This window comes from Megachile rotundata, chromosome 9 (genome assembly GCF_050947335.1).
Source record: "Megachile rotundata isolate GNS110a chromosome 9, iyMegRotu1, whole genome shotgun sequence".
Classification (NCBI taxonomy): domain Eukaryota; kingdom Metazoa; phylum Arthropoda; class Insecta; order Hymenoptera; family Megachilidae; genus Megachile; species Megachile rotundata.
In genome coordinates, this window is record NC_134991.1 from 8,002,615 (window position 1) to 8,030,483 (window position 27,869).

The 27,869-nt window shown below is 38.3% G+C and overlaps 2 protein-coding genes across 4 annotated transcripts in view; one reads left to right on the forward strand and one right to left on the reverse strand.

The window, feature by feature from the left end:
- Positions 1-27,869, forward strand: part of LOC143265178 (uncharacterized) — a 430,584-nt gene that overhangs the window by 152,884 nt on the left and 249,831 nt on the right. The gene's annotated exons all lie outside the window — the stretch shown is intronic.
- On the reverse strand, positions 6,280-20,841 carry LOC100879465 (uncharacterized). Of its 2 annotated transcripts, XM_076535252.1 has the most exons (5): positions 20,370-20,841; positions 18,387-20,319; positions 16,626-16,905; positions 7,919-8,198; positions 6,280-7,422 (listed from the first exon to the last, which is right to left on the reverse strand). In XM_076535252.1, exons 3-5 carry the CDS (start codon positions 16,759-16,761, stop codon positions 6,324-6,326), a joined length of 1,515 nt encoding a protein of 504 aa, XP_076391367.1. In that variant the 5' UTR covers positions 16,762-16,905; positions 18,387-20,319; positions 20,370-20,841; the 3' UTR covers positions 6,280-6,323. The 2 variants fall into 2 exon arrangements, with proteins under 2 accessions (XP_076391367.1, XP_076391366.1); XM_076535251.1 differs by having other exon boundaries at positions 18,387-20,841.

Genomic DNA, 27,869 nt, shown 5'->3' on the forward strand with positions numbered 1-27,869 from the left:
TCGTAGGTCTCCAAATTTCTAAACCCTCAAGTCTCAACATTCCTGAGTAACTATGTCCTAAAATCTCTATGTCTTCAAATCTCCAGGTCGCCAAATCTCTATGTTTCCAAATCTATAGGTCTCCAAGTCTCTATGTCTCCAAATCTCTATGTCTCAAATTCCTTTATCTCCAAATTCACAACCCTCAAAATGTTCAAATCCATAAAAATCCTTAAAACTCAAGAAGTGGCTTTAGCTCCTTGTCTATACTTTTCGTGCGAGATTTGTTCGTGACTGTACATCACTGACCCATCCCAAAGAACGTAGTCCGTTCAAGGTGGCCGTTTCGCATCAATTGGTGGTGGACGTAGCGCAACGAGGACAATGAATTATGAGGAAAGGGCGTACGTTGGGTAAATGAGGCGAAAGAGGGTGAAGGCGTCGGGAAGACACACTGCTCCACCTCCGTCGACATCGAGCGACCTGGATTTTAGGAAAGGGAAAAGAGGGTCGTAAAAATGCGCTCGCCCGAGAAGATTGGCCGCGATGATGTTATCGGCGACGGAGTCAGCTGTACAGTTATTCAACGCTTCGCGTACCGATATGTGTCCCTTGTGTTTTCGATTCCGACGAAACGACTGATCCAAGGCGGTTATCGTAAAATCCAGCGACATCAAGGTGCGTGGGTTACGAGAGTCCGGTTTGAGTGCTCCTTTTCTTACTCAGGTCATGAACGATCATTATTCATCGTTGTACGTTTCATTGTTCGCGATCTATGTTGCCTTTGCTTTGTTGCTTTCAGTCGTCAAGAGTGCTCTTCTATTAAAGTTTTACGACAGGAACGTTCTGATTTCAGTTCGTGTTATGGTTCTATAGCTACTGGAAGTTTAAGCATGTTGAGGTACTTGAAGTGATTAAAACTTTCGACAGTTTTGACTTTGCCATGTGACAGGGTGACATCTGATAGACTCCAGCAATTTTTAGTTTCTTGAAAGCGCGATACCATCTACTTGATTCTTATTTTTAAATTTTTAAATATTTTTTAATATCTAGCAGAATGTTTAACGTATCAATTATAGATTATTGCAGAAGGTTTCATGTGATAGTTACATTTAAAAGTTATTGTTATTGCTATGAAATAGTACTACAAGATATCAGTAGAAAAGATAGAACAAGACAGAGAGTGGAAGACTGTCAAAACAATTCTCATCCTCTTACTTATAGTTCGTACGCCATGAGTGTAACTTCTTCTGGCAGGATTATTTCTTCAAAAAGGGATTTCATCCATTGTACATGGAAAAATAAAGAAATTTTCCGCTTCTTTTATAGATTTTTGATTAAGACTTTCGTATAAGTGAACAGGAGTAAAGCATCAAATCAAAATGTGTCACTTAAGAATTCTTTTTTGATGCTCTTAATACCAATTATATTACTTTGTTATAATTATATGCCTTAGAGATGCGTCACAAGTGCATCATGGCTGCATCATGGATGCGTCATAACTGCATGGGGTGCGTCATGGTTGCGTCATGAATGCATTATTAATGCGTCACAATTATGTTTCAAACATGTCGTTTATGCATCATGAGTATGTTATAAGGGTTTTGGGGTGCGTCATGACTGTGTCATGCATCATTGTTGCATCACAATTATGTTTCAAGTGTGTCACTGATGCGTCATGGATGTATTACAAGTGTTTGGTAGTGCGTCATGGATGCATGAGCGATGCATAACGTTCATACGTGCATCACAACACAGGACATATCACAAATATGTCATACGTGCGTCAAAATGATCACACACGTTTTAATACGTCATAGATGCATCAGTAATACGTCATAACTATATTTCTAATTCGTCAGTGGTGCGTCATAGGTGTGTCACATATGCGTCACAAGTGTTTCTGAATGTGTCATGACTGCGTAATGAGTGTACCGGTGGTGCATAACGTCAGGATTGTCACACACGTTGTAATACGTCACGGATGCAACAGTGATACGTCACAAATGTATTTCTAATACGACACTACTGCGTCATAGGTGTGTCACATATGCGTCACAAGTGTCTCTGTATGTGTCATGACTACCTCATGAATGCATCGGTGGTGCATTACTGCTGCTGTGCATACGTCACAAATATTCTGAAGTGCGTCATAGATGCACCAGTTGTTCTCACAGCTACATTTCGTGTGTCATGCCTTATAGATGCATCAAAAATGTACCCGAACGCATCACCGAGTTAGGGGATGCGTTACGATATTAAAAGTCAAGGGGTTAATTCGTAAAAGAAAAAAATGGCATGATGCATGCGAATTCCTTGCGGACGGTTACGAGCGAGGAAATGAAGAGGCCTGGAATCGTTGCGACGCTTCGCAGGAGGAAGTAGAACAGAGACGCATCTGTCGTCGATGTTGCTCGTCGTAAATTCTATCACGAGACGTCCTCTAAATGCTCGTAACTAACGCGTTTCCCGCTTTCCTTTTTCCGCGAGCCGATGATTTATCCGCGTTATTAATTTAAGACGGTCCGCGACGAAAACGCGTATCTCAAAGGAATTCCGGTTAAATTGAAAGTGATTCATCGCGCGCGTTGCCCTCTCGTTCTTTCGCCGGTTAAATGGCTCCGTTTGAAGCGGGACGCACGAAACAGAGAGTTCGCGCTTATCTGGCGGCGAGCAAAAATTAAGAAGGAGATTTAAGAGGGCACCAAATCGCGTGCAACGACGTAGTATTTGGCCGCGTGTTATACGCGCAACGTAGGTATCGGTCGTTGTTTTTACGAGGACCTCGTTTCACCGATACGTTATCCAACCGATCCGTTCCACTTGCCGCGACTTATTATTATCCGCATCTGGGTCGATCTTGATGCGTACCGTTCGCTTAGACACGATTACTTCGTTAACCTTTTCAGGCTCACTGGTTTCTCTACGGCTAGTCGAGAAAAAGCACGCGCGCGTGTATGTTGTTTGACGAGCGTGAAATCAACCAGACGCTAAGTAGGTTCGAATTGTAGGCTGTCCGCTTGTCCAAATTTATTTTACTCGAATTAGTAGAAAGTGGTTTGCCCACATTGCGTTCTTTTTTTATACCCATGCGATAGAAATAAATTGGACCGAATGTCGAAACATTTCCGTCGAACAACTCCTGAATTTACAAAATCGCTCAACAGATTAACATAATTAGAGCCATGTATCACCGCACAAATAACATGGTAAAAATATAAATTTGAACATCGATTTAGAATCTGCCCCTGGCCTAATTTTTTCTTTCAGTAAACACGCCTAAATAGATTCACTATTTCCCGAAAGTATGTATATGTGAACATGTGGTAGACGTAGGCTGGATTAAAGCATCAAAGTTTAGTCAAGTAGCATGACGGATCGTATGCATCTTCCTCGTAGCTCATACTAACACACTGTACATAAAATTGAAGCACCGATATAACGTATAGTTAAACTGTAATGCAATGCGTGAGATGCTATTTGCTTCGACGATCAGTTATGGACGTTGCAGAGATCATATATTCAGTATCGGCCGATACATTTTTCATAGCAAGTTTCTGTAACACTCGTAACGTGTGGTCACGATAAATTTCTCGTTAGAATATGTATGAAGTTCCTCCTATTTTCCAAGAGACATCTAGACCTTAAATTGTGTCATGATACTTGTTACGTTCCGTGTTACGGATTATTTATGAAACCGGTGTTATTTATGATCGAGACAAATAAACTGGATGTTCACCCTGCGCACACACTGTTCGAGGTAATTAGTGTATAATCTGTTCTAGTGATCTTGTTTTCTGATACTTTAAGCAGTTGATTAATGAGTGTATTATTATGTTAATAATTTTCGTATCTGGTTAGAGAGTAGTTACGTCCATCACCCCTTTCCTTGCGATATAATGATATAAAGCAATCTAACCTGTGACCATGTTTATACATTACACTGTCGTTTATTTATGACACTATATTTTGAGATATGTAACGAGCTCGAAACTATCGTTATTATAAGCTCATGGTCGTCGCTTATGCGTGGTGGCTGTTTCTTGTAATAAATCAGGCAAGGAATGTCTTAATATCCCATCTGGGAGATTTTCTTCCTACCTTTTCTTGCACTTTGCTCGATATTTCTGATTACGACATCAACCACTTCATAATTAAACTGCAATTAAAATTGCGATTAAATTGTAATTAAAATTACAAGCAAATTTTAATTAAAATTATAGATCAATTATAATTAAAACTGCAATTACAATTAAATGATAACTGAACAATGTTTGAGAGTCAGAATGCAATCATTAATCGAATTATTTTACAAAATTTATTTTGGAAATTTTTATGTAATTTTTTATACATATGTTTGCTGAATCGAAGGTTTAATATTATAAGAGAACTTTTTCGATTAACGAATTAATATTATTAATCAACATATTTTAATTAACAAGTGAAGTGTATTTTGAAGAAAAGATTTTCGCAGTAGCGATTATCTATCTCGCTCTTGGACAGAAGCGAAATTCAAGAGAGCAAAAATATACCCAATCTAACCGAAACAGAGTCACGTTGGAAATTAATCTTCCCCCCGAGTCGTTTCGATTTCCAATTGCTTCGAATCCGCTGAATCAACAGCGATTCCGCTTGTGTTGAGAGCCAATCCATTTACCCGTCACAAAGCTTAATTTCACCCGAAAAGCTTTAAAAGCGGCTATAATCACTGCTCTTATAGTATCATTTCTTCTGACGTGTTGACAGCCAACGAAACTTCTGCACAGTTACTTACTGACCCTGAAAACGTCAAAGGATCATCATCCTCGAATGTGTGTCTGAGGAGTGAAATAATCTGCAGGAAGTTACTTATCTCTTGTCAAAATAACATTTCTCCTTATCCTGTCGTCGTACGACAACCTCGGGACATGCTTTACTTACGAGCTATTAAACCCTGTTATGACCTTGGCGGTAGTTCCACGTCGTTTTATGGTGGTCGTAAAATTTATCTAGGACCGTAGCTTATGTGGATTTCGAATTGCGGCCGATTCGACCCTTGTTTACCGCTGCAAACGCTATCTGAGCGTCGTGAGAAGCACCTCGTTCCGTTTCCACGGGTCCAGTTTCCGTTATTTTCTTTGTTGCAACTCGTTCGGTGCTCCATCGGTGTCTTAGGAAAATGGAATCATAAAAGGAGGACGATCAGAGAGGGACTTCCGTCTAGTCTCGATAAGGACTTTAGCCCGAACGCAGATATACAATATTGTCAGCTACTCTCGGACATACGGCGATAAAACGCATCGGGAATTAGTAAGATGTACACTTTGTAGAGGGACCGGCGTATCGTAAACGAGAATACGAGGCAATAAAGTGAGATTAGCAAGGTGAACGGTTTACCGAAGTGTCTCTCCGAGTTTCAAATGGTTCTTTATACGTGCAAACGAAGTGAGAATAAATTTGCTCGTTTTGGTAGCGAGAGAGTCGTTGTAATTGAAGAGCATCGTGCCCGTAGGAGAAACAATGTAACGAGCAGAGAATATTCCCACCAGTACGACTCGCATTATCATATCGTTTCAGACGTAAAAGTCGCTGCAGACAACTCGACGCACGTTTTTATTCTAATTGAGATCCAGGTGCATATCAAAGGGCGGTCGTGCCCGCTGCCTTAGTCATCACAAGAAACTTCAAAGATCTTTGAATATTTTATGAAGCACGAATGTCGGCACTCCTCGACTCAACACGCTACATTGTCTCGAATGTTATCTTATTTCCCACAGGTAAAATCGGAATTTATCTAGGGATTTTTACATAAACAAAGGTATTTGTTCCCTTCCTCGATCGCTAAATATGCCATAACTTTCAATTTTGATCGCTCACTGTGTTAATGTTCTTAGAATACATCATGTTCTTTCGTGGAGAACTAGAAGGATTTTTGAAGAAGATTACCTAATTTTAGACTTACAAATTCTTTATGGCACAACAGTAGATAATTATATAACATGATACGAATCTACTTTCATAAATGTATGGTAACGAGCAGACCTAATCTAACCTAATCTTAACCCGCCCTTACATAACTTTGCTTAATCTTAATCCAACCTGATCTACCCCAATTTAACATTAGTTTGCCTAATCTACCTAAATCTTACCCAGTCTAACCTCTAATTTTCCAGTAGTATGCGTTGGCAGGAGAACCACATGCAAACTTGCATACTCAGTTCAAATCATTGAATCTAAAAAATGGTATCAGTGTGGATCTTAATGCCCGTAATCCAGCCCAGGATACTTGGTCAGATAGGAATAAGAATGAACCAAAGCATAATCAATTATCTGAACGTTTATTATTTACAAAATCGACTGTTGCGCTAGGAGAATGCCTTGAGGTCTCCGAAGAACAGCCTCATTCTCTCCTTGAGTTCATCCGCGTACCTAAGCGCGGACTCGTCGACAGTGACGTCCTCCATGAGTAGTTCGCAGTCCAAGTGTCTATCATCGCATGCCCTATGGTGATGCTTAAGGACGTCTTCCGGGTCGAAGTGATGGGCTCTCCTGGTGGACGGATTCAACGTGGCTAGCGCGTAATGATTATGCACCGTTAAAGCTCGTCTCGTCGATACGAAGCTTTTCACGGAATCACCTTCCGGCGAGATACACGCGGTCCTCAGCGTGTCCAGATAATCTAGATCGTCTAGGGAATTCGGTGAATCCGTGTCAGGCGTCGGGTGGTCGCTCTGATTCTTAGCCTGCAGTTCCGGAAAGAAATAAGCGTTCCTGACTGCGTACGAGGCGAAGTCCTTGAAGCTTCGGCCGAGTTTGATCCTCTCGTCCAGCAGAAGCTCGTACCAGTTCCTCCTCCTGGCAGGGACAATCGTCTCGTCGATGTCGATGGGCAGCACGAACTCGGATCGATGGAGGTTGTCGTAAAAGCAATGGTTGTACGGTATCAGCTCCATTCGCCTCTTGATCCAAATGTTCTCGGCCAGGAACCGCCTCCTGGCGTGCTTCTCGTTCGGCAGGTCACCAGGTAGCGTCAGATTGAACCATCTGATCACGTTCGACTGCTCGTACAGCCTCAACACCTCCAGCACGTTCTCGTGCACGCTGAACACGTAGAAGTAGAAGAGCTGAGCACCCAGGATACGATGGAGCTCCACGAACGCGACCAGCTTCGACGAGATGTCCTCGTCGAAGTCCAACCCTTTGATGCACACGGTGAACTGCCGTCGACGTTCGTCCACCTCGTTCCTCTCCCTCCCGTTTATCGCTAAACTATGACTAGCATTCTGCTGGCAGGGTTCAGGGCCCACGTACACCTTGGACGGCTCCAGAGCCCCGTCTACGGGCAATTGACAACCGACCAGAATACCCGCGTAGCTGTCCAACGTCTCGCCCCACTCGTCCAACCAAATTGTGGAGACCAACGCCTCCACGCTTATGGCTCTACCTCGATCCTCTTCTTCGTACCTGACGAACAAAGCAAACATCTGAATCCGCGTTCAACCGGGTCAAGTGGGATTTTGTAACGGGATCTTGGACTTGATTTGCATAATCGCTCGAATTATGAAACAGACGCTCCTGCTGTATGGGGAAAGTTTGCCTTCGAAGTTAGATTAGAATGGCTGTTCGTGAACGATTTTAGGATGTTCTTTAGAAACGGTGTGATTAACCTGTTAACCAAGGGCGATGTGTTAGCTCGGTATTGGACAATTTTTTTATGATGCACGTATCAATTTCTCATATAATCTTAAGCATCAGAACATCAACCATATTAATTATTATTTATTATCATATAGATGTAGTGCAATTGTAGCTATGACTATATATTTCCTAACTGTAAATCTTAGAAAATTTTCATGAAAACTTGAGAGTGGTTTTATAGTTTGAGGACATGGAAATTTGAACAGTTATGTATCGAAAATTGAGACGGAAAGAAGACGAGGAATCGAAGAAAGTGTCTCACCAAACGGTGCAGAAAAGGTTGGAGGTCGGCAGAGGTCCACGTTTAACGCCAATCACCCTGAGGCTCGGATACCCGGCCACTCTCAGGTCCAAGTGGGCGCTGTACAGGAAGAGCTGTCCAGGGATTGTCTCGAGCCACTTCGCGTCGGCTAACTTGAACGTATTTAACGTCGTTCCGTACGTTCCATTACCGTCGCACTCCTTGGAGGGTCTGTAATCGAGTGCCAATCTCCTCGCCCACGAGTAAGCCACGATGCTTCTTGTGCCTGGAGGTTCACCACCTGGAAAATGTGTCAAGGAGATTGAGACCGTGATAGTTGCGTGACGCACGGTATATGCCTCGCTCATTAACGCGGAAGTGGCCGCGTGTGCTTTCGGGGTAATTAATTCGAAACGATCATCACGCGATGCGGTGTTATTAAATGAAAAGCTCAGTCGCGTGAAAGGTGAACTTTAATTCTTCGTTTTTTGTAACTATTATGGGAACTTGGGATGACTAAGGGAATCATGCTTGTTTCATGACGTTTATTTCAAGGAAGTTGCCTGATATGTTGTTCAAGATCTGCCTGTTTTTTAATAAGCTTTGTGTCACTTTTTCTGTTCTAGTTGTTTGGAATTTAATGTGAGAATTTTTGTTGTGACGAGTGTTTATAATGATATAAGTGATGTACGAGGAGATATGTGGATGATGGACAATGTATTAATACAGTAAATTCTGTGGGGTTAATAGATCACGTGCAGTTACATGTTCTATTGAATACCTGTATCTCTATGTGTAAACCTAGATTTCTAGATCTTTGCATATCTACTTTCCTACTTGTCTGTATTTCCAAATAAATTTAACTGAATAATTAATTTTTGATGGTAAACACATAAAATTTCCCGCAGTGGATGAGTACTAAAAACTGGAGTAAATCGAAATTTACATTTGTACATTACATCACACAATGCATGTACATCGTAGCCAACTACTGCAATTCAACTTGTAATTCGTAACGAGGCACTAACTATCTGGCAATCTCCGCGGAGGATTCACAAGCGGAATCATCAATTTGACCAATACCTCCCACACAGCCAGTTTCAAGGAACTAGCATGCAACATTAACGTCGCCAGTTTATAGTCTCATACAAATTCGTTTCTCGCTCCCGATGTCGCTACGACTGGCGACGCATCCCACGACTAGAAAAGCTAGACATCCATCTAGAAGAGACGTCCAGGATGTCGAAGTGAGCGGAAACGTTGCGTCACCGTCTCGAAACCGGACGTAGCGTATCGTGAATACGTTTGCGTGCCAGCGGACGATCAATGTCGTATCGAAATTGTCCTCCGCCATAATTCTATCGGCGATATCCTCTAATTCCTGTCTCGAGCCACGTCGATCCGCGTCACTGACCTCGGACGAGCGCCGATCGGTTATATACACAGAATTTCAATTGCACCGTTCGTTAATTGGCCTCTAATAGCGAATACGCTTGGTCTGCGTAGCCGAGGGAAAACTTGTTTCGCGCGGAGTCACGAACGGCCGCGAGTCACGACCACTTGCCGTAGCCTGGCCATATTTTAATTTCTTTTACCGGCCATCGATTCGTTTAATGAATTCAACGGTGAAATACGCGATTTATGCACGCACGATAATACGCAGACGGAATCGCGGGAGCTGACAATCAACCGCGCTATATGGCGCTAGGTTTCAGCTGCACTGTTTCAGAAATTAGAAATCTTTTAATTTTGAATTTTGGGACTTGCGGATTTTTGGATACTTTCTCGTGTTATGGCAATTTGAGAATTCATGGACTTGGAAATAAAAGATTTACCAAAATAATTTAATTCAAGTTTGGAACTTTAGTGAGGCTTTAAGTGACGAGTGTACATTATCTGAAAAATGAACATAAAACTATTTCAAATTTGTTCACATTTGTTAATAATATTGAAAACATTCTGAGCGCTGAAACGTAGAGAACCGTGAAACGATCGTGTGTGGTTTCCTTAACATAACTCGATATAAGGCAGCTCCGCGCAACCCAATTAAATCTCACGGTTGAGTTGCGTATACAAGCTTTGATCGCATCGATCCCGCGCTCCGGCGTGTTAAACAATTTGTTCCGAACGAACGGAACGTCGATCCCGAACGATTCGTTCGTTGTAGATACGGTTGTAGCGTCGTTAAAAGTTGTGTCTACGTTTGACCCAACAACCGCGTATTACGCTGATGCGTACTATCTGTAAGCCTCTCTCGGTGCCCTTTACCGGCGCCGCTTCCTCCTTTCCCTCTTAGGCTGCACGGTTCGCCAGCTTTACGAGAAAGTAAATGCTCTTACGAGATCCACGTTCGAGTGGGGGCCCGATAGAAATACGCGGATAAACGCATGCAGGCAGAAAAATTTATAGAACGTTCAACGTTTCTGGGCCAGCCACCCATTATTGCAATCTGTAGATCTGGAGTTTTAACTCTTCAAATAGCTCTTTTGTGAAGATTATTATATAGAATATACTCCTCGTCGAATATAAGGAAATACACGGAGCAAGTTGAAATTTGTGGGGCATGTTCTTATAATTTATATTTTTATTTTCTGATACTTTATATTTTCACGTATTATATTTTTATATATTTTATATATTATATGTATTTCGTGTATTTTTAATTTTTATATTTTTATGTTTTTGTGTTTTTATATTTTTATGTTCTAATATTTTATATTTCCACGTATTGTATTTTTACATATTTTATATATTTTATGTATTTCATGTATTTTAATTTTTATATTTTTATATTTTTGTGTTCTGATATCTTTATATTCTAATATTTTATATTTTTGTATCTTGTATTTTTATACTTGATACTTGTGTATTTGATATATTTGATATACTTGATATACTTGATATACTTGATATACTTGATATACTTGATATACTTGATGTATTTGATATACTTGATATACTTGATGTATTTGATATACTTGATATATTTGATATACTTGATATACTTGATATACTTGATATACTTGATATACTTGATGTACTTGATATACTTGATATAGTTGATATATTTGATGTATTTGATATATTTGATATATTTGATATATTTGATATATTTGATATATTTGATATATTTGATATATTTGATATATTTAATATGCATGATATACATGATATACTTGATATACATGATATACTTGATATACATGATATACTTGATATACTTGATATATTTGACATATTTGATATATATTTAACATATTTGATATATTTGATATATTTAACATATTTGATATATTTGATAGATTTAATAGATTTGATAGATTTGATATACTTTGTATATTTTGTACATTTGATATACTTCGTGTTATATTCTAATATCTTCCAAGAAAACATTTCCTGTTTTTTATTCCAACGTCGTACTTTCCAGTATTACAGACTTAAGATATATATCCACAAATAAATTTTTTACACCATAAAACATCTATTCACCGTTACATCCCATAAAAGTTCATAAACGCAGTTTTTTCGTGCCCGAAGCAATCATGCACTGCAGGGTTGAATCCCAGTCTTAACTCGATCTCTGACAACTTCCTTCTCCACCTGCTCTAATCCCTAATCCCTCGATTCTGCCCATAAGAACTTATAAATACCTATGACCATACATCACACGTGCAGCACAAACAGTAATCATTAAGCAACGACCGGTCGAACATTGAGGCAGCATCAAAAAGTTGTACAATGATTACCGAGCCCGTGACGCAGAGAATGGAGACAATGAAGTTCCAGCAAAAGCGAAAGATAATCGACCACAGTCGTCGATTTACAACTTAACTCCTTTGAAGCGAGACGAAATGACGCGTACAATAATCGCGTTCATCGGTCACGTTAATGCGAGCGGGGCAAACGCAAACGTATTTGTTCGCTGGGTTTTTATCATCGCTGAACGTACGTACTCGTGTCCTTACGTGGAAATCGAGTGGCCGCGGTCGATCGTCGGTTCAATCGGGCTGTAAATTACGTCACCTAATGAAGTTGCTACCGCCAAGGAACCGTGTAAAGATTTGTATCCACGATAAGCCGGTGTCACTGCGTCGCGGTTGATTTACGGTGTACGAGGCGCGCTTTTTGCACGCGATTCGATTTGCACGATTTTCTGGCCGAACTCTTTCGATCCCGATTATCCCCCCACCTCGATAACGGGATTTATTGCGGTTTAAATCGCAGGACGATTCGTGGGCGAAATGTGTTTATGCTAATGGTGGATTGTTATCGATTAACTAGGTACACGGTTATCGAGGGGAAAGAAAATCGTCGGAAGAGCCTCGGATCTACACGATCATCGTTGTTCGCCGAGTTTATGACTTGCAAGTCCTCGCGCGGGCTTCGTGCCGGCCAAGAAACAACGGTGTTCTAAGTTGTTCAACGGTTGATTGGCATTTTAACCCGCTGCAGTCGGATTTAATCGATCGGACCGATATAGTGTGCATCATCGTTTAACTTCATTTTCAATTACAATATGAGGTACATTCTAATTACTCTCCTATAGAAGTTGATAAGATTGAGTGACTTGCAAGGAGTAAGAGAATGAATAATTATCCATGCTGAATCTAATCGGGAATAAATCATCTCCTCGATAATGAAGTAACACGTTTAAAAAGTTTGCGAAGAATTTCACTGAAAGGCGGTTGTTTTCCTCTTGGATATTAAGTTAAAATGTAAGATGTTCATTAATTTTAAGTTTATGTTCATCATGTTTTATGAGATTTCAAGGCAGATCATTTTAATTTCCCTTTACTTTTATTTTATGAACATGCAGTTTAAGGTAATACAGAACAAATTTTGCAAGTAGTTAAATAATTAAATGAATCTTGTTGTACAAGAAGTTTGTAACTGTTTGCAATTAGTAGTTTAATTTTCTACTAATAAAAAATATATCTTATAAATAAGAGTACCTACTTGTAAACTTAAAGAATTATATAAATAAATAATAATCTATTACAAGAAGTTTTCAATGTATCTTATATGTAACAATACTTACATGTAGTATTAAATAGATATTAAATTAAATGAATAATAAATATTAATTTTTATTACAAAAAGCTTCAAATGTATTTCAAAAATGAAAATACCTTCACAAGTTATTTAAATAAATAATTTGCTACATGCATTCTACATACAAAAATGTCTGCTAGTAAGTTCACAGCAGCAGTACATAATTTTCTACAACAAAAAGCTTTAAACATATCCCAGGAATTCCTCCCTTTTTGCAGGTATTTCCATGGAAGCTGAATGTACCATAAGTCCCTAATAACCACTAGAATGTAACTGCAAGAAGTTGCAAGTGAAAAATAATGAAAATGAACAACCAGAAATTTAATAACACTTTCGTAGTGCATAATGATCTGCATTGATAGTCGGTTTTAAAGTAGAGGAAGTTCGAGTATACATCGTTTAGGTAATTATTTGTTTAAGTACTTGTTTAAAGAGAAGCTCATTTGCCAATTAGAATCAAAAGCGGTATTAAGCGTAATCGCTCGAACTGTGAATTAATGGCGGGTTAAAAAGTTGCGGGGAATTTTCCTTTTCTTTGGCGGCCAGGCTTAATGCTGGGAAAGTATTCGTTGGTAGGAAATAGTACGAGTAGTACGGCACAAATCTCTAGTAGCCTCGGAACAGAGCTATGGTTCTACGTGGGAATTACCGGTCGTGTAACTACAGACCTGCGTGTCGTATATCAATCGCTTTGTCAGCGAAAATGTTTTAACTATCTCATCACTTTTACTCTCCTTGCAGACTCTTTTTCTGGGGGACCCTCTGCCGGTTTCGTTTTCCGTCGAACTTGCGATTTCGACGAAGATTTTATATTCTTATAAGTATTTAGTATATGAAAATAGAGACACCTGAAATAGAAGCTGATAACAGCGTTGTTTCGATATTTGATTTAGGGATTTAGGAGATATAGGAGATTTAGGGATTTGGGAATTTAGATGGTTGGAAGTTTAGAGATTTTAAGTTTTAGATATTTTTGGTTGTAGAGATTTGGGGGTCTGGGAATTTAGGGATGTGTAAATTTGGAATTATAGGAATTTGCAACGTTAGGGAGCTGGGAATATAGGGATTTTTAACTTTACTAATTTTGGGATATAGTGATTCACAACTTTAGATATTTAACACTAGAAAGACTGAAACTTTGATTCATTTTGACTGCTTTGGGGCAATATAGGTAAAACACATATATATATACCGGAAATGAAGGAGGGGGGAGGTAACTACAATTATTAATAAACGCATTTATATGTTATACAAAAAGTCACAAAATTCTAAGAAGCTGTGTCATTCTATACACAATTGTTTTTCTAATTGAAATTGAAAAGCAGTCAAAATGACTGCCTTAGGCAATCTAGTGTTAAAAATTTGTGAATTCAAGGATCTTGGAATTTCAGGTATTTTGAAATCTAGGGATTTGGGGTCTAGAAGTTTGGAACCCTAGGGATTTTATGATTTAGAGATATGGGAATCTAGGGATTTTTAATTTTACGAGTTTTGGGATATAGCGATTTTTAACTTTAGATATTTAGAAATCTGTGAATGGGATTTGGAGTTTTAGGTATTTTGAAATTTAGAGATTTGAAGGTCTACGATTTTGGAACCCTAGGGATTTTATACTTTATAAATACGGGAATCTAGGGATTTTTAATTTAACGAATTTTGAGATATAGTGATTTTTAACTTTAGATATTTAAAAATCTATGAATTTAAGGATCCTGGGATTTAGAATTTTAGGTATTTTGAAATCTAGACATTTGAAGGTCTAGGACTTTGGAACCTTAGGGATTTTATATTTTAGAGATCTTGAAGAAATCTGGGGATTTTTTACTTTACGAATTTTGGGACATAGTGATTCATAACTTTAAATATTTAGTAATTTGTGAATTTCGAAATCTTGGCATTTTATAGATATATTTAATATGGAACTACAGATATTGAGAAATGGTTTAGAGATGTAAAGATTTCATACTTTATGTATATAGAATTCTAGATATTTCAGAATCTAGAGAATTTTAAACTATATTTGAAAATCTACGGATTCAGTGATCTAAAAATTGTGAACTTCAAAAATTTCGAATTTCAGATATTTCGCAATCCAGAGATTCGATACCACAGATATTTAAAACTTCATCGAAAGTCTTGAAATTTTACTATGCAGGAATTTGCGGTTCAAAACATCCAGGTATATAAATACACCTTGCCATACCTCTCGAACACCATTTTGTTTTATAACGTAAATTGAATTCAAACGAATTATGCTATAAAAGATTTAGTGCCTCTAAATGAAATTTTGAAATTGAATTATTTCATTCACGTTATAAAATTCGTAATATTCCCTGAAAATCCTGAATGATTTACGTAATTCGAAACTTGTCCATAAATTCCACATTCACGATGCCAAATCGTGATATCGGGATCGCTCTGAGCTGATTTTATATGCAAATATAAATTTGCATGTTTAAAGCTGTGACTATCGATGACCCATGATGCTTCAGGCTTTTATATAGGAATAGTGAAGTTAAGACTCAGCCGGGGAAATCTAACAGGTGGTAGGAAAACATTATTCACGCGTTAACCCTTTGCGAACGATTAACCCATATATGGATTCTTGCAGAATTATTCTTTCACAGGAACAAAAACCATGCATATACACACGATAGAGATTTATTATACACGCTTCGCGGAAGTGAATTATTGCTTATTTTATTTCTAACATTTGTCCATCGGAGATTAAGAAAACTTATTTCGAGTAATTTATGTTCTGATTCTTCGATCAAATCTTTTTTAAATTGTACTTGTTCGTGGTCGTTGATCATCGAGTCACAATTCCATTATCTGAACGTTTATCATTAATTATGAATATTATATCGAACAGACGGTGAATAATTTTGCAGTTATAGGTAAATTATGATATTAATTATTTTTATTCCAGTGGAGTTAATATTGAAGGTGAAGAGAGTTTCTGGAAAATTTTTGTAGGTTTTGTTTAACGATTTTTGTCATAAAAATGAAGGTCAGCCAGATGCTTGCAGATGTTATTTGAGATACGATGATACATTATTCATTATACGATGATGTTATTTATGTTACTTATTATATGATGATGATGGTATTTGAAGGTACTGATTTTCAACCTTGAAGATATAATTAGAAATAAACTTATGGATAGTTTTAGGTCAGACTAACTCAGTCTCGTTGACTAAATAGATCAACAAAAATTTCACTTCAAATTGACCTGTCTGATGGTTCCAACGTTATACTTCTTTCTAAATATATGCTACAAATACTCATGTTAAAGGTTACGTATCATCATTGTTTTTTAATTGACATCAAGTCATCTAACATTAGATCAGTTTGGTCAAGTTAGATCAGGTGTCAACTACTTTAAAAAACATCTCCAACTCTAAATTCACAAAATCCGCACCAAAAATACACCACTTTAAAAAATATATTAAACGATGATCGTGAATCAGCTGTCGGGTGCAAAGGGTTAATAGCAGAGCTCCGAACGAAGGGGGGAGTTCTTAGATACAGAATCGGTTGGTCGAAAACGAAGAGGGCATTGTTAGGTGGCATAGGCGCGTCGGCTAGTGGCGTCGTACTGTTCGGCGATAACGAAAGGGCAAAGGTTACGCGCTGCTGGAGGCAAAGGAGCGTGTCTACGAAGAAAATTGCTTACCCGGCGTGGGAGGAGGATCCGCTGGAGGATCCGGGAGTTGTGGCGGCGAATCCAGCAGGGTCAACACGCACAACGCGGTGACCAACACGGCGACCAGACCCACTCTGCATAGCCTCCTGGTGCCGGCGACCGACATATTTGTCCTCGTGCCTTCGTCCCCGATCACCGTGCGATCCTCGATATCCTTTCGGCTGTATCCATGTTCCCACGCGATTTGCAATTCAATTTTTACCGACTCCAAATCGGATGATTTCTACCAAACTTGATTCGCACACCAACACTAACAATCGGCGAAAATCATTGTCTGCTTTTAATGGAGACCCGATGCGATTCAGATACAATTTCTGTTTTCTCGAAACGAGGAGAATCGTATCAAGTCTTTGAGTTTTGCAGAATACAGGAACCACATTTTGGGACTTTGAAATATTTTTTCAAGGTTGATATTCAAGGTCATCGTATTTTTTCAAGGTTATCATACACTTTTGTATGCAGTGATGAGACTCTTAGTTCCTTAGATGTTCGCAATAAATATATCTTTAAATTTTTTAAATTATGTAATTCCTAAATTTCCATTACTGTAACCTTTAGATGTATTGGGGATGGACTACATACACTACCGTCCATAAGTATCCGGACACTTGGTTTCGTTACATAAAACATAGTTGAACTTTGTACGAAAATTAGGATTATCATACTATTTGTAATAATTATTATTATTTTTTTTGAGGTGTCATAACGTAATAGAATTAATTTTTAAGTACAAATTATACAATGAAAGTGTGAAAGTAAAATTCATGTCCAGAAGTACAAAGTCCAAATTTGTGAATCTAATGAAACGCTTTCGATTCTAAAAAGAATTTTAATTTCTACTGTGTCTCATTTCTATGGTGCAGAATGTATTCAGAGGGTTCTTCGATATGTTTCAAGTGTTTGTAAACTGTTGGTAGATGTTTAGGTTCCCTCAATGGAGATAAAAATGGAGGTAACGCTACGCATTCGACAGTTTCGGTTTAGTTCGTCTGTAGCTTCTTTTCCATCGAGACATGAGTTCCAAACGAGAATTATCAATGGAAAAACGTTCCAGTATTCTGACCTTCGCAGAAAAAAAATCGATTTTAGTTACTGCTGTAGATACTTGAATAACTTTCATGCAACGCGAATACATATTTCGCTGATGTTCGGATATTTATGGACGGTAGTGTACATATGTCATGTGGCTCCTTTATTCTGTATACTTATCAAGTTTTTAAAAGTGTAACACTACTGCTCGAATGTATCTGATCAGTTATTGCAAGTTGTGTCATTATTTCAATATTTCATTATAAATTTTTAATTTACACATATGTAATGTGAAATTATCAGCAGTTAAAATTTTACAACTACATAGGAAGCTAAAATCTTCAGTTCAAAAAATGCAGCAAGGACCTTATTTTGTATCAAACTATAGTTGACTAATGAAATGTACTTTACTTCTGAAACAGCTAAAAAATGTGTAGCAGTTATAATTATATTAAAGGAACGAAACAACTGAAAATTAGTACTAGAATAATTCTACGACCCAGAAGTGTGTGCCTTTTTAGAACATTTCCACAGCAGAATTCCACCATTAAGAAATATTATACTCTGCACAAAAACCAGATCAGAAATGACTAACATACGTTGTCGACGGTTTAATTGATCCAAGGAAGTCTAACATATTTATTCCACACGACGTATGATCAGATACTTTCGAGCAGCACATAACCCCCCATTGGAATGTACCTTCAATTACTCAAGTTCGATCAACGTTTGGCGCCGAAGCAGGAAGATCCGGTCAATCGAAAGCGATCGACTGGTCGCGCGTATCGAATCGACCCGTGAATGACGCACTGTGAACGATCAAGCTCGAATTGGCGACGGTGCAATGTGGATCGATCAGACGATCAGGCTTTTCTGGTTCTCCCGTCACGCTGCTTTGCATAACACGCTCCGCTACACTTTCATCGTTCTTAACGCTTCGGCCCGCGGAGTTGTACCAGCGATCTGTTATATGCCTCGTTCGACATATATACGCGGTCAGCCGCGGACTGGTTCAGTGAAATCGCGGAAATCTGGATTTATAGGATGCCGGTGCGGCTATAAACGCGATCCTGGCGTGCTCGCTGTGCATTCAGCCACGAGACTGAAAGTTGGCACGCGATTCCGCGTTAATGATGCCTGGGCCCGTTGATAGACGTTCTCGTATCGAAATCGAGTTTGTTTCGAAATCGTTCGATATCGGGCCGAGCGCCTGCGATCATTCAAGCTTCTTCTTTTTCGCGAAAATTGAGAGCCTATAACGAAGTCGCCACCGAATCTGTCTTCTGCCGCGTAAAAAGCAGCGTGGAAGCTGCGCGACCTCCCACGCGACGATCCGCTTCCTCCGGCTCCGTAGGCAGCTGGACCATGTATGGTCGTCCTGCGAGCCTTCGACAACTCTCGAGACCGTCGATAATCTAATTAACCCGGTATCTCTGTCCCTTTCAAAGTTTTTTCTCTACGTCCCGTCAATCCTGTTAACCAACTCTGTTTTTCCCCCCTTTCGTTCCGCCGATTGTTCCACGGATTGGTGATTGACCCCCGACGAAAAGTTCAGCAACGGTATCGATTTGGTGCCGTTTCTAATTCATTCGTCACCCGTTTTTGGTCTCGCCTCGCTATCGAACGAACATGAGAGCCTGTTCACGGCCAGATCGCGTTTCTTTGTCACGCTGTCCGTTCAATTCGAGCCGTGAGAACCGAACGATCGACTCTATTTACGAACAACGAATCGAACGTTTGCATTCACAACGCGATGCACGGCCGTGCTCGTATCTGGAGCGGCTCTCGCTAGTTAGCCGAGCATTAGGCTCTTAAGAGGCTCGTAATATTCGCGTTTCTTTTTGCTCGCTGAACGAGAATGGTCTCTCTTCTTGTTTTTGTTAATCTTCTCCTTTCTGGATTGCTACTGGCTACGGGTGCGTAACCAGTGTCTCCTTTGCTCCTCGTTGCTTAACGACCTAGCCAGATGGATGCGCGACACGTTCCCGCGATGGAACTGCTCGGACATTATGGAAATTTCTCTTGGTGCTCTATGGAACTCTTTTTCGTTCATATTATTGATGCTTTACTCGTTCGCTCGTTATAAACTCATGAGTGCTATTCATTTCATCAAGTATGTCTGTCAACGATTTTAGATCTAGTCCTTAGCAATCACATTGGTACCATTAGCATTCCAGTCTCCAAATTTATCACCTAGTTTCAGACCTACTTGTGTAAATTGTACAAAGATTTGTTGTACAAACTTGTGCAAAATTGTACACACTTGAATTTGGATACAAGTTTGAACACTTAATGGTCAAATCGCGAATTCATCTCCTTGAAGTCTGAATTCGATTACCGAGCGATACACATTCCTCTAGTAATAATACGTGATTCTATCACATTTTCCTAGAACATTTTCCTGGTAATACCACATGCTCCCAGTAATACCACAGCCTGAAATCTCGTCTTCTAGCAATGCCACATCCCTACATCGATAGCATCAACGTATCAATTTAACGTCATAGACCTTGACATCTAAAGTCTGAGTATTCAACAATCAAAGGGAAATCACCGGTAAAGTCTCAGTTCGATTACATCGATTCACATTCCTGCGCATCCACCTAAGTATAGCACATGGTCCTACCACATCCACCTAACAATAGCACGTCTCTATCGATACACATTCCTCCATACCGCATCCACCTAAGTATAGCACATGGTCCTACCACATCCACCTAAGTATAGCACATGGTCTACCACATCCAGCTAACAATAGCACATCGATACACATCCTTCCATACCACATCTGACTGTATCACATGCTACCACAAGCTAGCAGCACATCCAGTAATCTGTGTGTCGATCACATTGCTGTGAAGGTGTGAAGGAAAGAGGTACCTGGTCGGACACCGGAACAGCGTGTTCACAGCAGGACGCTTCCGTCCGGTTCGTAAGTCACCGAAAACACGTGGTCGGATCCCGTGGCCGAAACAGCCGGATCCCGAAGAACGTTGCGCACGTGGTCGCCGGATCGACCGAGCGGATTGGTGCAATCTCGCCTGCGCGAGAGTCCGAAGCGTACTGCGTTCGGCGGGAGGTGAACGCGCCAGCAGAGCCTCGCTGAGTCTCGACAACTTTGGACCCGTTGCTTCAGCGTGGCTCGCCAATGCGCTTTGCCTTGCCTCATCCCTGCTCTGCTCGCTTTTACTCGCCTCGTCTCGCCTCCTCTCGCCGGCCAACTAGCGACTCCTTCCTCCGCGACTTGCCTTGCTTAGCTACTCTGTTCTGCTCCTCCGGATAGTTAGTTTACCTTGTCGCAACCTTGCGAACCACACCGCGTTTACCTCGCTTCTGTTTTCTTCTCTTATCCTCACGATGCACTGCTACCCCCTTTCTATCTGCTACTCGAGGTGTTTTCAGGAGACTTCAGGGTGGTCAAACTGTTTGTTTTGGAGATGTCGGAGGATACATGTTGCGGAGACCTTTTCTGGACGGGTGGATGGCATCTGCGGCTCGAGTTTTGCAACATTTGATTTTGGGATAGCTAAGAAGTTGAGTCACCTGGGATTTGAGGATTCCTGAATTTTTGAATCAGTAAATCTGAATATTTGAATTTTAAGGTGTCTGAACATAAAATTTCTCAAACCTTGAAATCTTAATGGCTAAACTTCTAAATTCTTAAATTTCTGAATTTCTAAATTCCTAAATCCCTAAACTTCTAGATCACTAAAATTCTGAATCCTTAAACTTTTATGTCCCCTACCTCTTAAATTCCTAAATTCTTAAATGTCAGAATTTCTAACTCCCTATGTCCTTAAATCGCTAAACTGCTAAATCCTTAAGCTTTTAGCTTCCTAAGCTTCTGAACCCCTAAAGTTGCAAACTTCCAAACTCCTAAATCCCCAAACTCTTAAATCCCTAAATTCTTAAACCTCCAAAGTCCTAAGTCAAATTTTTAACTCCCCAAACCCTAAAGTTCTAAATCCTTAAATTCCTAAATATTAGAATCCTTAAATTCCCATACCGCAAAGTCCTTAAACCCTCAAATACCCTAATTGCCGGATTTCTAAAACTCCAAATCTGGAGTGACGATCATTAGCACGCCGGATGAACAAACAGTCTGTGAAAGAGCTCTAAAATGAAGTTATTCATTACCCAAGGCCTAGAGAGGTTCAAAATAAATTACTATGATGAATAACTACGATTCTCAACGCTCAAAATGCCTGGTGGCGTCTGTATGCCGCTTTAATAGACACCCTTAAGGTTCTCCTCGTATAACTTTATTATTTGAAGCGTCCAAACACTACATTAACATTATTAATAACTTATTATAATTACAGTGTTATTTTAGTACGATAATTTGAAAAAGAATCTGAAATTTTATTCGTTTTTACGAATTGATTAACATTGAATTACCAAATTATTTTAAATTATTATAATTGACCCATAATTTCTATTGTCCATATTAAAAAAAGAAATACAACGATTAAGAACATAGAATAAACGTTACGGAACAAACGTAATACATGAGCGTGATGGCATAAGTTGCATGACCGTACGCGATATGTTCCGCGGATTTTATTACCCCTTGTACATACGTACACGTGTACACCTTTTGATTGAACATTGCCGTTGTAATGAACGGATTAAAGTGCTCGATATTTCCTATAATTATGATTATAATTATTATAGCGTCACATAAAAACGAGTATTGGCTACGCAAGGTGGAAATGCTAATGAAGGCAGAGTATATTAATAAAATTGTGGAACTAATTAATCAGGATACTGGAGGCGATATATGTTGCATTTGCATAAGTTTAATGGTCTTGGGGGAAGAATTGGTTATCACGGAGAGTTATGGCTGCGATACGCCCGGAGAATGTGATTATGTACCATATTTAGAAATTTAGAATTTCCGGATATCAGACATACGGAAATTTAAAAATTTGTAGATAAATTTTGTGAATTTACGATTTGGAGAATTTTGGATATAGGAATTTAGTAGGTGGACATGTGGAATTGGGGAATTTAGAAATTGGGGATTTTAGGGATTGGAAGTACAGGTTGTAGGAAATTTGCAATTTGGGGAATTTGGAAGATGAGAAATGTGGGAGTGGGGAAATTTGGAAGTTGGGAAATTTAGAATTTGGGGAATTTAGAATTTGGGAAATTTAGAAGTTGGGAAATTTAAAATTTGGGAAATTTAGAATTCGGGGAATTTAGAATTTGGGAAAGTTAGAATTTGGAAAATTTAGGATTTGGGAAATTTAGAATTTGGGAAAGTTAGAAATTGGGAAATTTAGGATTTGTGAAATTTAGAATTTAGGAAATTTAGAATTTAGGGAATTTGGAAATTGGGAAATTTAGAAATTGGAAAATTTAGGGTTCAAAAATATAAGTACTTGGAAATTTGAAATTTGTGAAATATAGGAATCGGACATTTAGAAATTAGGAAATGTAAAATCTGGGGAATTCAGAGTTATCTTTAGAAATTCGGATATTTTTGAATTTTTAACTCTGGATACCAAGAAATGCCATAAACCAAAAAATCAAAGAATTTCAAAATCTGTAACTTCTAAAATCTAGCAACTTTCAAACTTAGAATTATAGAAACTTGAAAATTTGCTTTCGTAACTCAACAATAAACCCTAAATCAACCATTTGAAAATTGCTTCATTAATTAGAATCTATCTAAAAATAATTCTTATCTACACCGCGGCCGAAGGTCACATAACCTTAAGAAATGCATCCGAGTCGACAGTGTACCGATCACATCGATTCAATGTTTCCCTTTTTCACGTGTTTTCTAATTCAGAATGTGGTTGGAAATTTCACGACACCCTTCTGAACTCGCCGTGTACGTCTAATCGTTTCAACTTTTTCCCATGGACGTAGGGAACTTGCAGCTTTTTCCCGAGGCGTTCCCCGTGATCGACGATACCTTTCAGATTGCGGCACGTTCTTTCCCCTCCTCGACTCGATGGCTTAACGTCTCTTTTTTCCCCTGGCTCGTCGACCACCGTGAAGCATCTACCACTTGTTGTACTTGTCAAAGCGTATTGCGCGTTGACCGATGGCGACGAGAAATGCGGCGAGTTCATTTAAAGCATCCTGACGCGACTCGTTCGGGTGATAGCGGCACGCAACTTCCTCTGCAAATTGCTTTCAACTGTATCTCACAAAGATGGAGGGTAGAACGGTTTACTTTAGTCCAATAACGGGATGGATAACAGATATCAACCCATAGTCACTTCCACCACTTGAGTGAAATATATTTACTTTACTCACTCAAAATACAAATCCATTATTGGAGAGTTCTTTAAAAATTTTGTATAAATATTCATTTTCTTTAGAAATATATTTACTTTGCTCCAAATACAACTCCATTATTGTAAAATTCTTGAAAAATCCAATATTTATTTTCGTATAAATTGTTCATTTTTTTTCTTTTAAATATCTTTACTCCAAATACAACTTCATTATTGAAGACTTCTTGAAAAATCCAATATTTATTTTCGTATAAATTGTTCATTTTTTTTCTTTTAAATATCTTTACTCCAAATACAACTTCATTATTGAAGACTTCTTGAAAAATCCAATATTTATTTTCGTATAAATTGTTCATTTTTTTTCTTTTAAATATCTTTACTGCAAATACAACTTCATTATTGAAGACTTCTTGAAAAATCCAATATTTATTTTCATACAAATATTCATTTTTTTTATATTCGTCAGGACTTTAAGGGTTGTAAAGTTTTACGAGGTTTATTAGAACCCTTAATAAAATTTAAAGGTCAATGGAAATTATAGATAAGTGAAGTGTTATAGAAATGATTTGACGTACATTTAGTACGAGATTATTCTACGGCTGAATTGGTGCAAAAAATACGTTGGTATTTTATAGTTTTTCATATGTAGCATGGACATTAAGTTTTTGTCGAGTTGTAGGACTTTATGTACATTACTTAGAGGATCTAGCTTGATGTGGTATCATTAAAAGCATCTAGTTCGTAGTATTATCATTGGTTATTGCAGGCGGAAGAAAGGATCTATCATAATTAAATGGTTGAATGATCGCGAGAATTATCAGTAGGGCGATTAATTTTATAGTTTCATGTGTCATTATGTGCATTCTTTATTTTTCGCTGACACCTGCAGTCATTTTTTCTTGTAACTTCGTTATTTCCTTGTGGAATTTTTCAGATATTTTTGATAGCAAAATTATGCTCGTATGTGGAAAATGTAATTTTGTTATTCGATTTCAAATTGACAGAACGATAATTTAATATAATTCTGATAAAATTGTGCCAATTATAGGTAATGTCGAATTATAGGTTATGTTAGATCGAACTATAATTATTTGCAGCTACTCAATTTAGTATAATTGCATCACCAAAATAAAATAATTAAAGCAGATTTTAAATACCACTAGCATTATATTTAATTAATATTGAACTTACATTACACTTTTAATATCAGCTTTAATATTTAATTATTAGTATTATTAAACATAGTAGTATTAAGTTACAATTTTTAAACGAAAAATTTTTAAGTGAAAGATTAGATGAAAAGGAGAATTTTTTAGTGGAAAATAAACTTCAATATGACAGTGTAAATTTTATAGAAGAAAATATAAATTCTCATTGTCTCAGTGAATATAACCTAACCTCACCACACTTGGTAATCGTATTCACCACAATTCAAGTTAACTCAGTGCCAACAAAATTAAGATTAATTTCCCGCTTACAAAGGAAAAAAATGGGTAATTTCTCCTTTTGCAGTACATACCTGAGCTCGTCCATAATCATGATTCGCACGGCTGGAGATTATAGGGCTGGCGTTGCAGGAAACAGACCAGGAATTACATTCCGGAAACTCGTATCGGAAAATGAGCGTGCACGATGCATAACTCAGTGAAAATGCGAACGAGTAAAATCAATCAGTAGCACAGAATCGATTTCCCTGTCCGCAATTACACGTTTGCCAGTAGATAACGCCTGCAAAGGTCAGACGGTGTCAGGCACGATCGAATCGCGACCTAAGTTAGATGAAAGCTTATACCTTCGATTACTTTACCTGTAAAGGTTCACGACACTGTATTTTTCCGTCGTCGAATTTATTCCCCGCTATTAGTACGTGCTTAGTCACTGTTGCTTTTACGAAATATAACACTTCGTTACTGTCCTACTCGGTAGCACGAAATAAACTGCTATAAATTCAGTGATTCCCAGGAATCATAGAAATTAGCGGTAATGTAGTCAGGGAACTGGTCTCGGAAGAAAACTCCGTGCTGCTTTTAACCCTTCAATGGATAGTGCTGTCGATTAGCAACATTTCTTGATTTTTTTCATTCCGCGGACGTATGCTTATGGTCTGAAGCTTACGTAATGGCGAGGATGGTATCGATGAAAGGTGAATAGGTGAGGTTTTCGTTCGTAAATAGATACTAATTCATGTGCGTGGTAAATGAGGTGTAAACTTTACAGGTACCTTCATGCATATCAAGTGGAGTCTGAAGAAAATTAATAACTGCCTCGTAAAATTTATTGATGAATTATCTGTGTGACAGTTTATGATTGTCTAGGTATAAGTACTTTGGAAAAATGTGTTCCAGACGTGAAATACCTGTCTGAGTAATTGACTGTCTACTGGGAATTTTTAATTCCACAAAATTATTTACAAAAGATTTATACCATCATTATATTATATTAACTTAAATATTATTACAGTAAAAATTGTGCAGAAGAAATGTCTTTCATTGACGTCCAAATCAAAAATAATATAATTGTCCCAATTTCACATATGTTATAGTTGTTTCAATTCTGGGTACATTATATTATTATGTAAGATATAATGTCATAATTACATGTGATATTAATAACAATATTAAATAGAATATTTACACAGACTATTCTGTCATTAAGCTTCAAATTGATATACTGCTACTTTGTGGTACTCAAGTCGAACATAACCTATTTTGCATGTCCGACATTTCGTACGGTTTAACCTCTCAGCAAAATATATAATAAAGTACAATATATAGAACAATTTTATGTTAACATAACTTCATGTCGAAATCTAATTAGAAATATTTGGCTAAAAATATTTTTTGATTCCTCTTTTAGTTTTGAAGTACCATGAAACTTTTGAACTTAAAGCATCTTCCTGAAACGATGGTCTTTCGTGAACGGTTGAAACTTTGTTGCAAATAATCTTGAAATAATTTTGTTGCAAATCGATGACTATACACCGTAACGAATTAATAGAAAAAGTGAATAATCCAGTCATCCTCCCTTTTGTAATAAAGTTACAACTTCTGAAAAGAAATGTATCAAAATGTGATGAAGTTGAAGAGTATATAATATAGTGAAAATTAAAAGTGGAAGCGATGACTAGCACGTCCTGCGAAGACGTGCGAAGAAGAATCGGTGGCGGGACACTTCTTTTTGTCCATCAGCGATGCATCGAGAAAAGAAACCGCTTGGTCCGCGTCGCGTAAGAAATTGTCCGCGAGCATTGGCAGAATACAAACGGCAATCACTCGAAACTTATTATCGCGTGTAAGAAACTCATAAATGCTTATGACTCGGCTGCTACTTTTTATCGTAACCTTCGAGCGATCCAGTTAAAGGACCGTTCTCTCGAACTGACCACAGCTGGAGCAGCTGAGTCAAGAATAAGAAGAGAGATGTGATCACGTACGAAGTCGAAGGGAGATGGAAGTACGAGGGAAAGCGTAGAAAAATACGCAAAAAGGAACGGATGAATCGGACGAAGAAAGAGGAACATTCGAAACGAGGTAGAAAACGTACGAAGATGGCAGGTGAAGCAGAAAGATAGTGGGTTTACATGCTCCTGCGATTTATACAAGTTGAAATAATTGAACACGGTTTTTTAATTTGGTGGTCAGTTTTGTTGGACTATTAATGTGATTTATGGGGGGAAAAAGGGATTGTGGTATTATTGATAGCGGAACTTTTGTTCTGGATATAATTGGGGAAGTTTACTTCAAGGATGTTGTTTTATATTTTTTGTTTAATAAGTGCAATGTAGTAGAGTCACAGAAATTACAAAGATTCAAAGTTCGAGGTCCCATAATTCTCTGTTTCCAAGGTCCTACAATATTAAATTTCTGTCACCAATTCTTCAAAGTATCAAAATTCTTATTTTATAGGGCATCAAGATTCCAAATTTCCAAGGTCC

Excerpts from the sequence above, each read along its gene's own strand:
- LOC100879465 (XM_076535252.1), bottom strand. The coding sequence starts at position 16,761 with ATGTCGGTCGCCGGCACCAGGAGGCTATGCAGAGTGGGTCTGGTCGCC. Across the intron at positions 8,199-16,625 it reads GGATCCTCCTCCCACGCCGG|GTGGTGAACCTCCAGGCACA; the intron begins GTAAGCAATTTT and ends CACATTTTCCAG. Across the intron at positions 7,423-7,918 it reads AACCTTTTCTGCACCGTTTG|GTACGAAGAAGAGGATCGAG; the intron begins GTGAGACACTTT and ends TTTGTTCGTCAG.